The sequence below is a fragment of the Mirounga leonina genome, unplaced genomic scaffold, assembly GCF_011800145.1.
Source record: "Mirounga leonina isolate KUSES-001 unplaced genomic scaffold, KU_Mleo_1.0 Mir_54, whole genome shotgun sequence".
Taxonomy (NCBI): Eukaryota; Metazoa; Chordata; class Mammalia; order Carnivora; family Phocidae; genus Mirounga; species Mirounga leonina.
Genome location: NW_023270812.1, coordinates 2,653,668 through 2,669,423, shown reverse-complemented (window position 1 = coordinate 2,669,423; position 15,756 = coordinate 2,653,668). Strand labels below are relative to the sequence as shown.

Genomic DNA, 15,756 nt, shown 5'->3' with positions numbered 1-15,756 from the left:
TAAGTTGAAGCACCTGGGAGCTCATCTGGAAGAGGGTTTCTAGTTGACCAAGCACTTGCACCGAGTCCTAGGTGATCACCAGGACAACCCCTCTACCGCGTGCAGACACACCATCTCCATTCCGTGGGTTAGGAAAATAAGGCTCAGCTAAGTAAACTGACTTGCCCAGGGTCGCATGGCTAATAAATGGTGGATGTGGCACTTGTGATTCCAAACGCCTTGCTTTCCCCACTGTTAGGTACGCATCAATGATTATTTGCAAAACTGAAGGCAACAAGGTGTGGAGAAAAATATGGCAGAAGGACTCAACAGGACCAGGGAGGAGGGATCTGAGCTTTCTCAACTGTATAACATGATTAACGAAATGATCTCTGCGGGCCCTTCTAGCTTTCAAAGAACATACAGATTTCAATGCTTTACTATTATTATGGTCTCATAAGAGCTTAATTATTAAGCTCTTAATTATCAATTAAAATTAATTATTTTACAATGAAATCACTAACAGAAGCGTCACTCCCCTTTTTATTCATGAGTTGACTCCCTGTGACCAAAGGAGGGCGGTGCGTTTTGTTTTCTAATGCTGCATTTGTGTACTTTCCCATTTCAGGCCTAATTAGTGCTATATTTAGGATATGGCATCGTATTTCCGTGCCATGAGAATGGAGCAACTGTTCTCGAGCACGAACGGATGGCCCGCCGCCGCGAGTGGTTTTGTTGATGTCGAGTATTATGTGAATGGTAGAGGATCATTCAGTGAGAAGCAGGACCTTTTTTTTCCACAAAGGGCCAGACAGTAAATATTTCAGGCTTTGTGGGACCACAGGTTTCTTTAAAATTGAAAGTACTTGACTCTGCCACTGTAACAGCAAAGCAGCCACAGGTAATCCGTACAGAAGTGGGCCTGGCTGTGTTCCACTTTATAAAAACAGACAGCAGGCCAGATCTGGCCTCCAGGCCACAGTCTGCCAACTCCTGATAAGGCTTAGTTTCAGGTCTGGATTTAATGGATCTTAATATTGCTATTAACTGTGCTCTATCTTTTTTTCTTTTTTTTTAAGATTTTATTTATTTATTTGACAGAGAGAGATACAGTGAGAGGGAACACAAGTAGGGGGAGTGGGAGAGGGAGAAGCAAGCTTCCCACCGAGCAGGGAGCCCGATGCGGGGCTCGATCCCAGGACCTTGGGATCATGACCTGAGCTGAAGGCAGACGCCCAACTGACTGAGCCACCCAGGCGCCCCCACATTGTTTCTTACTCATTAAAATTATTTTTTGACTTCAAATTTTATTTTTTCCCTTCTTTAGAAGAAAAATATCATTTGTTAATAAATCTTTACAAAACAGATAATTAAATTCCTTCCTATGCTGAGTATCACAGTTTAAAAGTGGGTATGTATTAGCTTTATTATTCAAAGTAGAAGCCACTTTTAAGAGAAAAACAAAATAAAACTGAATACAACCGGTATTCTTGTAGGGTGTACGAGTTGAAGGCCGGAAAATTCTTAGATACCAGCCTTATGGCTAGCCTACTAGCCTTCATATGAGGTTAGGTTACTGAGTCAGGGACTCACAGCACCACTTTCTGGGTAACTAGAGCTCAGTTTTCTCTCTGGGACTCAGGCGGCTGAGCTGGTGATAAGGACGGGACGGGTGGACAGGGGAGAAAACTCCTGAGCGTCTCTGGCCCTCGAAGACCATGTGAACAGAACCGCAGTGGTGACCTGTCCTCCGAGGCCCACCTCCGAGGTGGGAGGGCAGTTGGCTGGTGTGACCCCCATGGCTGGCAGTGACAGTTTCCTTGCCTGGACTACGTGACGTGAGGGGCCAGGGAATACAGGACAACATAGGTCAGCAGAATGACAGTCTAGACACAAAGGGAAGGGGGGATTGGGGTGGGGGTGGGGATAAGAAGTCCTCGAGGACATGGAAAGAGCAGGTAGAAGCCATGGCTGGCAGGGCCCCCCAGGCTCACGTTGCCCCTAGTCTGACCCAGCTCATGCTTTCCACAGCCAACTATCCTGGCCTTTCCTAAAAGTTAGGGCTGTAATGGGCACCTGGGTGGCTCAGTCGGTTAAGTGTCTGCCTTTGGCTCAGGTCATGATCCCAAGGTACCAGGATCGAGCCCCGCATTGGGCTCCCTGCTCAGCTGCATCTCCCTCTGCCTGCCTCTCTCCCTGCTTGTGATCTCTGTCCAATAAATAAATAAAATCTTAAAAAAAAAAAATTAGGGCTGTAGCAAATACAGATGGTCCCTGACTTAACAATCTGACTTCATGATGGTGCCAGAGCAATATGCATTCACTAGGAACCGTACTTGGAATTTTGAATTTGGTTCCTGTCCCGAGCTTATGATCTGTGGGAGGACCCTGTCCGTGATGCTGGGCAGCGGCAGCCTCACCCGCCGGCGACCACGGGGGTCAGCGACCAGCACACTGACAACCACTCTGCACCCGGACAGCCATTCTGTTGATCTTCCCTTTCAGTACGGCACAAGATGTTCAACACTTTACTATAAAACAGGCCCTGTGTGAGATGATTTTGCCCAAGGGCAGGCTGGCCAGGCTAAGCTGTGGTGTTTGGGAGGTTAGGTGTATTGAACGCATTTTCGACTTAGGCTATTTTCCACTTAGGATGGGCTTATCGGGATGCAACCCCATCGTAAGTTGAGGAAGATTCTGTATACAACATCTTACTTACCAAATGGATAAAGCCTAAAAAGTACAATCATGAGATTAAAAATAACAAGTACTCTCTACACATGCAGAAAAGATTAATGGTCCGTAGATTACAAACCCCAAATAACTAGAAACACTTAAGGGAACACGGTGTTTTATGCAAGTTCTTGAACTGGCTTTGCTGGAGTCGATTCTCTGCTGTCTGAGTAGGGCTGACAAGTGAGGTTGCCACCGGGCTGTGGGTATGACATTCCTTCAGTTCACTAAGGCACCTGCGTCTGAGCGCACGGCTCCTCAGTGCGGTGAAGGCCACAGACCGAGCGTGCACCGCCACGACCAGGGCCCAGAGCTGGCGTGAGGACGGCACTTACGTCCCGTGCACCGTTTCCAGTGCTCCTGTCCTACTGTCAGCAGCTCCTTCACGCCGTCGTCCATGGCTCTGGTGAATTTACCGACGGCGTCGCACTTCTGTTCTCTGTGGGGCAAAACACAAGAAGGCATGTCCTTGACTCTTCTACCAAATGGTCAGTGTGATGAGGAGGAGGAGAAAAATCAACACGGTCGGGGAAGACTCCCGCCGAACGTAACCGCGGGTACTTATTTTCTTGCATTGTAACAACTGCTCTTTAACCAGGCTTGATTCGGATTTTTAGAGAAGGGGCGCCTGGGTGGCTCAGTCGGTAAAGCAGCTGCCTTCAGCTCAGGTCATGATTCTGGGGTCCTGGGATCAAGCCCCCCTTCGGGCTCCCTGCTCAGCGGGGAGCCTGCTTCTCCCTCTCCCTCTGCCTGCCGCTCATGTTCACTCTCTCTCTCACATAAATAAAATCTTTAAAAAAAACAACAGATTTTTAAAGAATGACTTAAAAATCTGCCATTTAAATTTTAACTCCTTCCCTTCCCCTCTCAATTCCCTGTGACTTTTAACTAAAATTATTCTAAAGTATATAAAATCATGATTTCTTGAACATATGATTGAGTGGAATTCTATCAGTGGAGGTACTGAGTGGGTCTTCATGCATTCCAGCAAGTACTTTAGCGAACCGAAGGTAACCTGGACACAACCAGGTAAGTGATACTGAACATCTCAGTTCTTAGAGGATGTAAAAAGTACCAACCTGAAAAACTCATCCCAGTATCATGTTAAATAAACAAAAACAAAAACAAAAACAGATTAGAAGACAGAATGCACAGTGTGAGGTCTTTCCTTTTTAAACAATTTTTCCCTGAGATACATATGTGCAGAGGACGTTTCAGAAGACTACAGACCTAGGCCAACGCATTAACATTGATTTTTCTCTCTGGGTAGTTGCAAGATTGTGTTTTTCTTTTTTCTTCTCTTCTTACGTTTGGTAACACGTAAGTGATAATTTTATTAAAAAAAACTTCTTAAAAAAAAACAAACAAAAACCCCAAGATTTCTTGATAGCCTTTACATAGAAAAGGAACTACTTGATTTTCAACCAACCTACATTTAAAAAAATTACATAATTAAAAACAACAAATTGAAAAACAGCACAAAAAAGCAGGTTAGAGATTTGCTTCCTTCAAGGCGATGTTCAGAGACTTCTGCCTTGTTGACTGTTACGTGGGTGTGCGCTGGCCCTGGGCTACTTTGTCTTACCGTGCTGTATTAGATACGACTAGAAATTTCCATGTCAGCTAAGAAACCACGGACTTCAAGGTAAAAAGGAAGCAGACTTTGATGCTATGGCTAGAAAGACCATGCTTTCCCGTGCAAGCGAAGTCTTCCTGGTCACCTGACCGTGGCCCCCACGCGATCACGGTCGCACCCTGCACTGTGGCTGCGGCCTGCACGCACGGGAGGGGGACACGGGCTGGGAAGAAGGCAGGTGTGACAAGAGCTCTCACATTTCTAGTAAGTCCAAGTCAGGCGCCTCTGGTTCCATGGTGGAAAATATCATAACTCCCACCAGCTCATCTTTCTCAGCCTTCCTCTTTCCACTTTTCCATTCCTGCAAATAAGAACATTATAATGTCACAGTGGAGAGCGGAGTCAAACTGGTCTTTCAAACTCCCTAGTGCAATCGGCTCACTGACTGACTAGCTCTGATTTTTGGCAGCAGCTCCCACGCCATCACCCTCTGCACCGTGGGGTGTCTGCACGTCCCAGTGTAATGTCAGTACACGGACAGTGCCGACGTGCAGAGTGGTCCCTGGGAGCCCGAGTCCCTTTGGGGGGAGGTAATTCCATCCCGTTGCTCTCCCAGCGCACGGCGACGTTAACACAGCGAGCTCAGCACCCCTGGGAGTCCCGACCAAGTGCCTCAAAGTTTAGGTTAAATGGTTTTCTTAAAAAGACGAAAGCTTTCCTAAAACACAAGACAGGAGCCAGTGATATGCGCTACTGAAAAAAAAACAAAACGTATTTTTGCAAGATCTACCTATATAGATCCATCCATCCACAGAAAAGTGCCCCAACAACAGTGCACAGCAACCAGTTCTCACAACTTGATATATGGGGAACTACCCCAAGGCCGAGGGAAAAAAGCAAGCACTCCAGAAGCCCCCTCCTGCCCCTTCCCAATCACCTCCCCTTCCCTCCCGCACCGAGGTGACCAGGATCCGCTCTTTAATGTTGCCCAGTTCCTCACATTCCTTTCAAGTCTCATCGTCTAAGCACATGTCCCTCATCTGGGTCTGCTAGTTTTTCTGAACAAAGGCCACTCTCCGCGTACTCTCTTGTGTCTGGCTTCTTGGGCTCAGGCTGTGCTCAGGAGCTATGGCCACAGTGCCGTCAGGCTGCCGTCCGTGGATTCCACCGTGGCACAACGTTCCACTGTGTGCATTCCCCCCCGTTTATTCATTCATCCTGCTACTGGGATCCCTCCAGGCCCCGCCAGGTGACGAGTACAGCTGCTATGTACGCGACTCCTGGTGCACGCGTGCACCCTTTTGCCAGGTGTGTGCTTGGGTGGAAAACGTTCAGCTGTAGCAGGTAATGCCAGGTGGTTTTCCAAACTGGTCTTACCCATTTCACACCCACCAGCAGTGCCTGAAAGCTCCTCAGCCCACCAAGAGCTTGGTTTGGTCAGTCTTTCTAATGTCAGCCATTCCGGCAGGTGCACAGTGGCATTCACTGTAGTTTTAATTTGCATTTGCTTGATGACTAATGAGGTAATGAGGTTAAGTAGTTTGCTACATATCTGTTGATGACTGAGACACTTTGTTTCGTGAGGTACCTTACACCAAATCTCCTTTTCTACTGGGTTATCTTTCTTATGGATTTGTATGGGTTTTCATATATTCCAAAATGCAGCCCTTTGTTGGTTATTGTATGTTCAGATCTTTAGCTTGCTTTTCACTTTTAAAGGCTTTCTTTGATACACAGCAGTTCTTAGTTTTAATGTAGTCTAATTTATCACCCTCTTCCTGTGTGACTAGTCATTTTCGTGTCATATTTCAGAAATCCTTCCCTACCTTAGGGGTATGAAGATATTCCCCTATGTAACCTTCTTGAAGCTTTATTATGCTGCCTTTCACATTAGACCTTCAAACCACCTGGAACTGATTTTTAAAAAAAAAAAAACTTTATACAACAGAAACGTTCAACCACGTATAAAAGTACAGAGAAAAGTCTAACCCCCACCCAGACTCAGCTGCAACATGTATCAACATTTTGCCAGTCTTGGTTTTTCTATTCTCTTCCATTCTACCTTTTATTTTCTTCTTGCTGATTTTATTGGAAGTCCCAGACATAGTATCATTTCACCTATAAATACCTTTAATAGACAGGGCCACGATTCCGGTGTCATCCCTAACAAAATCAACAGTAGACTGTCGTGAGGTGGTGACCAAATCTCATTTTTCCTCAATGACCCCATCCAGTTGATCCGGCACCATTGACTGGAAAGACTGTCCTATCTCCACTGTTCTTGGCACCATCTTTGCCATGAATCAAGCATCCAACTCTATTCTGTTCCATGGTCTATCCTTATGCCAATACCATGCTTTTAAAATTATTTTAGCTTTGTAATGAGTCTTAATATCCAATAAAGCCCCCCTCCCACGTCATTCTTTTTCAAGAGTACTTTGGCTATTCTTAGTGCTTTGATTTTCCACATGTATAGCATCTCTTCTGCTTGTGAATCCATGAAACAGCATTGGAACACTTAGCCAGGTTTTATTTCTCTCAAACATGTTTCATAGTTTTTTATGTAGAGTTTTTCTGTACATTTTCTTATACTATTCCTAGATATATTTTTATGCTATTCTGATAGTTTTTTTTAGACTTTCATTTTGTTTTCATTTATTGCTGGTATGTAAATATGTAATGTCTTATATCCAGCTATCGTACTAACCACTTATTTCTAGTAACAGAAAACTTACTATGTCCATCCATCTACACAAGCTACTTCTGGCCAAAGAATCCCAGTTTTTAGTGATTATCTAGTTTTACACAGTCATTTAGCAGGTGAGGAAACTATGACCCAGAGATTCAATGCCGTGGCCAAGATCACAGTAGGAGCTAGAAGCAGAGCCCTGACTCCAAGTTCTTTCTTTTTCCTATTGTATCAAATCCACCCAAACCCCAGTGTCTAGATGTATTAGTATTTTTAATAATAATATTCTGTGTAAGACACAATCTTTAGAAGTGCTTTCTAAATCAAATCTTTGGAAAATCAGGACTTTTGTTAAAGGCAACAAACTTGGGAGGGGATTCCATGTAGTTTACAAAGTAACTCACTCAAAGTACCTAGTTTCACCACTATATGGTTACAGGGCATACTATGGCTGAACATTACATCTCACCAGAGAAATCAGTTTTCCAGGGCACCTTGCAAGGCCAGAGCTACGATCTAGACAAAAAATGCTGAAGCACCTCCCTGTTTCCTAGCTCCTGGCCTGGTTACATGCAACCCACTCAAATGAGCCTGCCAATTCTAGAAATAAGCAGCAACTGAGAATAAGGCCCAAATATTTTATACTACATTACGTGTACACCTATGTCTGTAAGCATACACAGAGCCAGATTATTTATACTTATTATAAATGTGTTCACATTAACAAGGGAAAAGTACTACAAAGCAGTTTAGCAAGTAAATCTGTCTGAAAGTTCCAACAAAGTATTTAATATGCTAGTATTTGATTAGACATGAAAATGATCTCATGACTTTTTTTCTAGGATTCTAACTTATTTTGTATCTGCTGTTGGCATCTGAGCTAACTTACGCTTTTATTCTTTGCACTGTTTTCTAAGATATGTAATATTTGTTATGAGAGAAGTATGGAGAAACCATCTTTACAGGATAAAAAGATACACTATAGAGTAAAAGCTTACTGAGAGAGAGAGAAAACTATTTCCAAAGCAGACAATAATGAGATGTCAAACAGCCAATGTTTTCTTGATTCTCAACAAAGAACACGTGGCCATTGGCAGAATGACTATCCACGGGGACAAAGACAGACCAGCATTTACTCTGGACATGCAACTATAGTTCTGGAAAAAATGACTCAGTTTTGAGAAGGATGGTCCACTTCTGAATCTACTTTTCTTTTCATGATGTTACCACACCGCAAGGTCAAAAGAGGATTTTTTTTTGTTGTTGTTACGTTAATCACCACCTGGGTGGCTCAGTTATTAAGCATCTGCCTTCGGCTCAGGTCATGGTCCCAGGGTCCTGGGATCGAGCCCCGCATCAGGTTCCCTGCTCAGCGGGAAGCCTGCTTCTCTCTCTCCCACTCCCCCTGCTTGTGTTCCTTCTCTCGCTTTGTCTCTCTCTGCCAAATAAATAAAATCTTTAAGAAAAAAAAAAAAAAAAGGATCTCAAGAAATCATTCACTCTATTTCCCTCACTTCATATGGATAATATCCTGGATCCAGTTTGGGTATTTTTAAAAGCATCTAGGGAAAAAAATTCCTCACACTATCACATCATTCACTTCCTACCAACTCTGGGCCAATCCATTCCCAATTTATGGAAAACCATTCTGGCAAGCATTCTTCCACATAGCGTGACTTATTTCCTACGGTGAAGACCTAGGTTTCTGTCCCCTCTTTGTCTTTGGAGGAAATGAGAAATAGCTAACTGACATAATTTTAACTTTCAGACATAAAATTGATGTGAATGTGACAATTCTCAATATGACCTAAGACTATCATAATAACAGGTCCTACCTTTTCATCTCGGAAATTTAGAAATTGCTGGAAAAGCTCACTTTCTGAGATTACTGGGTGACGACACATCCTGGTCATCCACGCCTGGAGCCTCTCCATGCGCATTTTGATAAACTCTTCTTCGAAGCGACCTGCAAGGGGCACAGCAAGAGTGATGCAGACTGCAGTGTAAAGCGAGTTACCGTCATCACAAAGGAAAAGCCGTTTGTATCTACGGGTACTTGGTAGAACATTATTTAGTAAAAGGTAAAGACCATGGTAATTTCTCACTAACCTAAAAACCAGCTGTAACACAGCAAATGCTCAGAGACACACAGGAAAGATACAACAGACACTTTATAAGAATGAGATTCTGATTTAACAAATTAACAAGCTTTTTAATTGTGACAAGAAAAAGCACAGCCACAAAGTGCGATTTTCTTCAAGGATCCCTAAGTATTCAACGAATTCAAAAGCAAATCTTATCTTGGTATGAAAAATTTTGATAAACTAAGACTATGCCCATTCTGTGTGACCATATGAAGCCTTATGGGGCAAGAAAGGGGGCAAGAAAATGGAATTTAATAAATAATTCTTACAAAGGGCATAAAATTTCTATATTTATAAAAATGTGTCCTAATGCAATATAATCTCAGATACACAAACTTAAACTTAGTATTTATGAAAAGTAACTCAGAATGACTGAGTTCTTTATTCCGTTTGGTTTTTTAAATTACTTAAGCCAAAAATAGAAAAAGCCATTTTCCATTAATGCGGTAGTAAAAGCTACCATCTCAGAGCTTATGACCATTCTAAAAGATAGCTTAATGAGTGATATTTCTGTTTTAAGAGCAGAAAATCAGCTTAACAAGCCTGACATACCAGTCATCAAGTGAACACTGGACATTTTTATAAGCCTCCCAAACAAAACCACTATTAGTTAAAAGGCTTCTGGAGATGAAAGTTCCAGGTACAGTCGAGTGAGGCAATCAGCTAGTCCCATCCCCCCAAAACAATTATAAAGCTGGACAGAAGCCACCAAAAATAAGTGTTTTGGAAATCAACCAAAGGCAAAGAGCCATCTGAGAAGTGTTTATATTTGCAAAACGGCTGAACTTTATGCAAGAAGCGTGGAAATCTGCAGCATGGAAATGTCTGGCATGGGGCTGCTCCTGTCTCCCCCACTGCCCCTCGGCCTCCCCACCCTCTCCTTGGTGGACATGGAAGGTCTGCCCATATAGGACAGGCTGTGAAGACCGGCCACTGCAGGTCCCCTAGTGAGGTAAGAGGCTGGCCTGACCTGGAGCAGGGGGACATGCCCGTGCTCGGTGGTGGCGGCAGGGACAATCCAGAGGCTGGGGAACAGAAAGGGCCAACGGCTCCACTAGCCAAGATTGCCTGGTTGGGCCAAGCATATTCCAGGCTGAGGCTGTGTGCAGAAACAGTGGAGTCCAGATGGGATCCAAGCCAGCCACATACCCCTGGCCAACTCTGTGGCTGCACACACTTGTAAAGGAGACACAAAAAGGCTTACAAAAAAGTAAAAGCCAGGACAGCCAACTTGAAAATTATCTGAGCTTTGAATGCAGCCTCCTACCCACACAGACATCCATCAGCAGAGGACAGAAGCCTTAGTGGCTTGAGGCAGGCTTACCACAAATCTACACAGACACAACGGTGAACCCCAGGAAGCCAAACTTAAAAAAAACACAAAAATAACTGAACTTCAGGGGAGAGAGATTTCAGAGCCTAAGCAAGTTACTTACCAAACAAATACAGGAGAAACAACAACCTTCAGAGAGGAAAAATTAGAATCGAGAATTGCTAAAATATATTCTTAAACTGTTCAGTTTTCAACAAAAAATTAATTAAGAGAGTGCAAAGATATAACAAGGTATGACCCATATCAACAAAAAAGGAGTCAATAGGAACTGTCCCTTAATGTTTCTGGATGCTGAATTTCGCACACAAAGCAGCTTCTAGAAATACATTCAAAGAACTAAAGGAAGTCATGTTTAAAAATGTAAAGAGAAACATGACATGGAATCAAAACAAAGATTCTCAAGAAAAAGAACTTATAAAAAATTAAAATGAAAAGTTTGGAGTTGAAAATACAATAACTGAAATTAAGAATTCACTATAGGGGCTCAAATGCAGATTCAAGATGGCAGAAGAAAGAATCTGGGAATCTGCAGATTAATAGAAGTTATCTAATCTGAAGCATAGAGAGAAAAAAAAATGGAAGCACAATGAACAGGGCCTCAGAAAACATACAGCACACCAAGATACCGGTAATGGGAATCCCCAAAGGAGAAGAGAGAAGAAAATTTATCTGCAGTAGTAACAGGGGAAAGTTTCCCAAATTTGATGGAAAACTTTAAACAAACCTGGCTAGGATAAATATGAAGATAACCACACCACGATACAGCAGAATCAAACTGCTGAAAGACAGAAACAAAATCTTGGCAGCAGCAAGTGAAAAATGCCTCACGATTTTTGGGTGGGTGGGTGGGTGTGTGGGTGTGTGTGAATCTGACACAATGGAGATCAGAAGCAATGGAAAGACAAATTCATCATGCTGAAAGGAAAACTGTCAGCCATGAATTCTACAACCAGTACCCCTATCCTTCAGAAATAAAGGCAAAACAAAGACATTCCCAGATAAACAAAGATGAGAGAATTAACCAATAGCAGACCTGTATTAAAGAAATATTAGAGGAAGTCCTTCAGGCTAAAAAAATACTGCCTCCGGCTAAAAGGAAATTACCCAAATTTACAGAGAGAAATGAACAGCAGCAGAAATACATGGATTAACATAAAAGATGCATTTTTTCCTAATTTCTTCTCTTAATTTCCTTTAAAGACAAGATTGTAGAAAGCAATAATTATCATACTGTATTGTTCAATTTATAACAGATATAGATATAAAATATATGATGACAGGAGCATAAAAAGAGAGAGGGAAACAGAGCTATACTGGAGAAAAGTTTCTATGAATTTTACCGTAATTGAGTATTAATATGAAGTGCACTGTAACATTATAGAAAGATGCATATTGTATCCACTGAGGCAACAACTAAGAAAATAATTTTTAAAATTTAGTGGAAAAATGAGAGGAATTAAAACAGCACATCAGAAAATATTTAACACAAAAGAAAGGCAGTAAAGGAGGAATGGAACAAACAAGACACATAGAAAATATCAAAATGGCAAATGTAAACCTAACTGGGTCAATAATTAGTAAATATGAATGGTCCAAAAACTCTAATCAAAATGTAGAGGTTTCCCGACCTGATAAAAAAGCAAGCTCCAACAATGTTGTCAACAAGAGATACAGATTCAAAGACACTAACAGCCTGAAAGTAAAAGATGGGAAAAGATAAGCCTTGCACACAGTAACCATAAGAGAACTGGAGGAACTATATTAATATCAGACAAAATAGATTTTAACACAGGAAATTTCACTAGAGACAAGAGGACACATTTCATAATTACAAAAGAGTCACTACATCAGGAAGATATAACAATTACAAACTGTATGTATACCAATCAAAGTCCCAACATGATTATTTATAGATATCCACAAACTAACTCAAATGAATATGGAAAGGCAAATGAAAAATAGTCCAGAACTATTTTGAAAAAGAACCAAGTTGGAGGATTTATACTACCCGATTTAAAGATTTACTAATTAAGACAGTGTGGTATTAGCATAAGGATGGACACATAAATCAACAGAATACAGTCCAGAAATAAAACCACACAAATATGTTCAATTGATTTTTGACAAAATGCAAAGGAAATTCAACAGAGAAAGAATACTCTTTTCAACAGATAGTGTGAGAACTACTAGATACCCAGATGCGTAACATAAACCTCTGCCTTATCATACCTCACACATCTTACACAAACACTAACTCAAAATGCACCTAAAACTACAAAACTTTCTGGAGAAAATATTACCGGGAACTTGGGCTAGGGCAAAGAGGTTTTTGTCATCATATCTGAAGCATAATCCATAAAAGAAACAATTGGTACTTTGAACTTCATTAAAATTAAAAGCTTTTGTTATGCAAAGGACACTGTTGAGAGAAAGACAAGCCATGCCTGGGACAAATTATTTGCAAATCACATTATTTGACAGAAGACTTGTTTCCAGAATATAAAGATACCAAAATTCTATAATGAGAAAACAACCTAATGAGAAATGGGCAAAAGATTTAAACAGACACTTCACCAAAGAAAATATATGGAAGGGAAATGAGCATATGAAAAGATGTTCAATACCACTAGTTACAAGGGAAAGGCAAATTAAATCCATGATGAGGTACTACTACATCTCTAATAGATTTGTTAGAACAGAGAAAAACTGACAGTATCGAAAAGTGCAAGTAAGGATGTGGAGCCCCCAAAACTCTCATCCACTGCTGGTGGGGATTCCAAGATGGAATAGCCACTCTGGAAAACAGGCAATTTCTTAAACGTGACACTTATACTTGCCAAATGACCCTGTCATTCTACCTTTAGGTATTCGCCCAAGAGAAATGATAACTTCCATTCATACAAAAACTTGTATGTAAATGTTTCTAGCAGCTTTATTTATAAATGCCCCGAACTGGAAACCCAAATGTCTGCCAACGAGTGAACCGATAAACAAACTGATACACACAAGATGCGTGAATCTCAAATGCACAATGCCAAGTGAACAAAGCCACAATCAGAAGACACACTCTGTACGCTTCCATTTTTTTTCTGCAACCAGCTTCTGGTTTCATCGATCTGTTCTGTTGCTTTTTTTAGTTTCTATTTCATTTATCTCTGCTCTGTATTATTTCCTTTTTTCTACTGGTTTTGGGCTTTGTTTGTTCTTCTTTTTCTAGCTCTTCAGGTATAAGGTTAGGTTGTTTGAGATTTTTCTTGCTTCTTGAGGTCGGTCTATAGGCTTCCATTTATAATGATATTCTGGAAAAGGCAAAACTGTAGAGACAAAGAACCCATCAGGGCTGTCATGGGTTAGAACTAGGGGAGGGGCTGAGTATAAAGGGGCAGCTCAAGGGAATCTGGGGGAGTGATGGTTGAATACAGCCGGGTGGGTGTAAGACTGAAGTGATAGTTGTCAAAACTCTTAAAACTACACCAAAAGGAGTGCGTTCACTGTATAGAAGTTCACAAATAAATTTTAAAAAATGCAGCCTGGCCTTTCCTTTAGAAATTGTAAGTAAAATAAGCACAAATTTCTTTTAAAAAGAAGAGCACTACAGAGCCACACAGCAAAAACTCATTACCTAAAAGGTGTCCCTTGAACAGCATGCTGGGTCTAGACATTTCCTGTATCTCAAAACAATTCAATTTTTGCACTTCCTAGGAGTAGAGATTAAGTGCTACAGAACCTTAAACTACGAAGAAACAAAGTCTCACCCCTTGGAAAGAAGATGACCCACCTCCTGGGCAGAAAAGACCCAGTAAGTCAACATGAACCTGGGTTATACTCAATTCTCCATTAGGAGAGAGTGGAGAGTTTATAACGTACTCATTGACTGAAATTAATTAATTCATTAATGATTCTTATCCCTCCTGAAAAATTTTTTGCTGGTTTATTTCCAAACTCTGACTTCAGATTGTTATTTTGTGCTCGTTAGGATTTTCCTACCAGATTCCAGAGAACTAGAAAGAAGGTCGGGGGAGGGGGATTTCTAATTCCCCATTTTCAACAAACCTTAGGTTTTTACCAAGTATGTGAGTATACCAGTTTGCACCCAGGAATAAAACCAGATTCATTCAATATTATTTCTCAAAAAACCAAAATCTATCAACAAATAAAAAATGTTAGCTGTAAGTTTCTCATGGAATGATTATCAAGTCCACAGAAATATCATGACATCATCTACTTGGCATTCCTTTCTCTTTTCTCCAGGATGTAAGTGAGAGGCGAGTTTATATAATAATGATCTTGTGGGGACCACAGGCAGGAGGCAAACGAGAGAAGGGAGAAATAAAAGTGGCTTCTGTGCTTTTCGGTTTCCTCGGCACATATCCCAGTCAGTGAATCAAAGCTCAACTTTCTTCAGACTGAGCGGCTGTTGCTTTCTTGCTTTTCTATGACACCCCCTTGGCTTCGGGCCTGCACTTTAAAAAAACCAAACCTTCGTATGGGGGGAGAACTGTGACTCTACAATGCTTTAAAATAGCACTGAATTATCTTGGTCTAGGATAAACAATGTATTAAAGCCTAAAAGATAGGAGAAATCCCTACAACCCTCAAGTAGCTCATTAGTCTGTTTATTCGGACACCATGAAGCACATAATGTGCTAACCAAGCTGACAGAGGAGAACATAAAACTCAAGAAACAGACTGAAATTTGAAAACGAGGAGAAAGGCAGAACTGAAGTTTTCATGGAAATCAATTTAAATTTATTTGTAAAAGGAAAGCTGTGATGTCAAACAATAAGGAGGGACAGTGAGTATCAGCACGGTGACCCCTCGGGGTGGAAGGAAGCCGCAATCAGTCTACACCAACCTGGCCTCCTGGCCGCGGCCTCCACTCAGCCAACCTGGCTCCACGAGGGACGTGCAGGAGCACCCCAGGTGACAGCCAGGCTGTCTCAGCCATTGGGCAATGCAGCCCCACTCTCAGCTATGCACAGTTGGAAATTTTTGAAAAGTTTTCCAGAAAAAAAAAAAAAAGGTCACAATCAAAACAACTTCTGTAAAAACAAAACTTTCCATCTCAAAAAATTTTACAGAGGGCGCCTGAGTGGCTCAGTTGGTTAAGTGACTGCCTTTGGCTCAGGTCATGATCCTGGAGTCCCGGGATCGAGTCCCGCATCGGGCTCCCTGCTCAGCGGGGGGTCTGCTTCTCCCTCTGACCCTCCCCCCTCTCATGCTCTCTCTATCTCATTCTCTCTCTCAAATAAATAAATAAAATCTTTAAAAAAAAAAATTTTTACAGAAACCTAAACATACA

General features: G+C 41.7%; 1 protein-coding gene across 1 annotated transcript in view; it reads right to left on the bottom strand.

Annotated features, from left to right (window-relative positions):
* Window positions 1–15,756, bottom strand: part of LOC118001802 (sorting nexin-9) — a 61,280-nt gene that overhangs the window by 13,271 nt on the left and 32,253 nt on the right. Inside the window, exons 12-14 of the mRNA XM_034991945.1 lie at window positions 8,813–8,943; window positions 4,546–4,649; window positions 3,048–3,151 (exon numbers count right to left, since the gene is read on the bottom strand). Of these exons, the coding sequence (XP_034847836.1) occupies window positions 3,048–3,151; window positions 4,546–4,649; window positions 8,813–8,943 (339 nt within the window). The remainder of the gene's footprint in view (window positions 1–3,047; window positions 3,152–4,545; window positions 4,650–8,812; window positions 8,944–15,756) is intronic.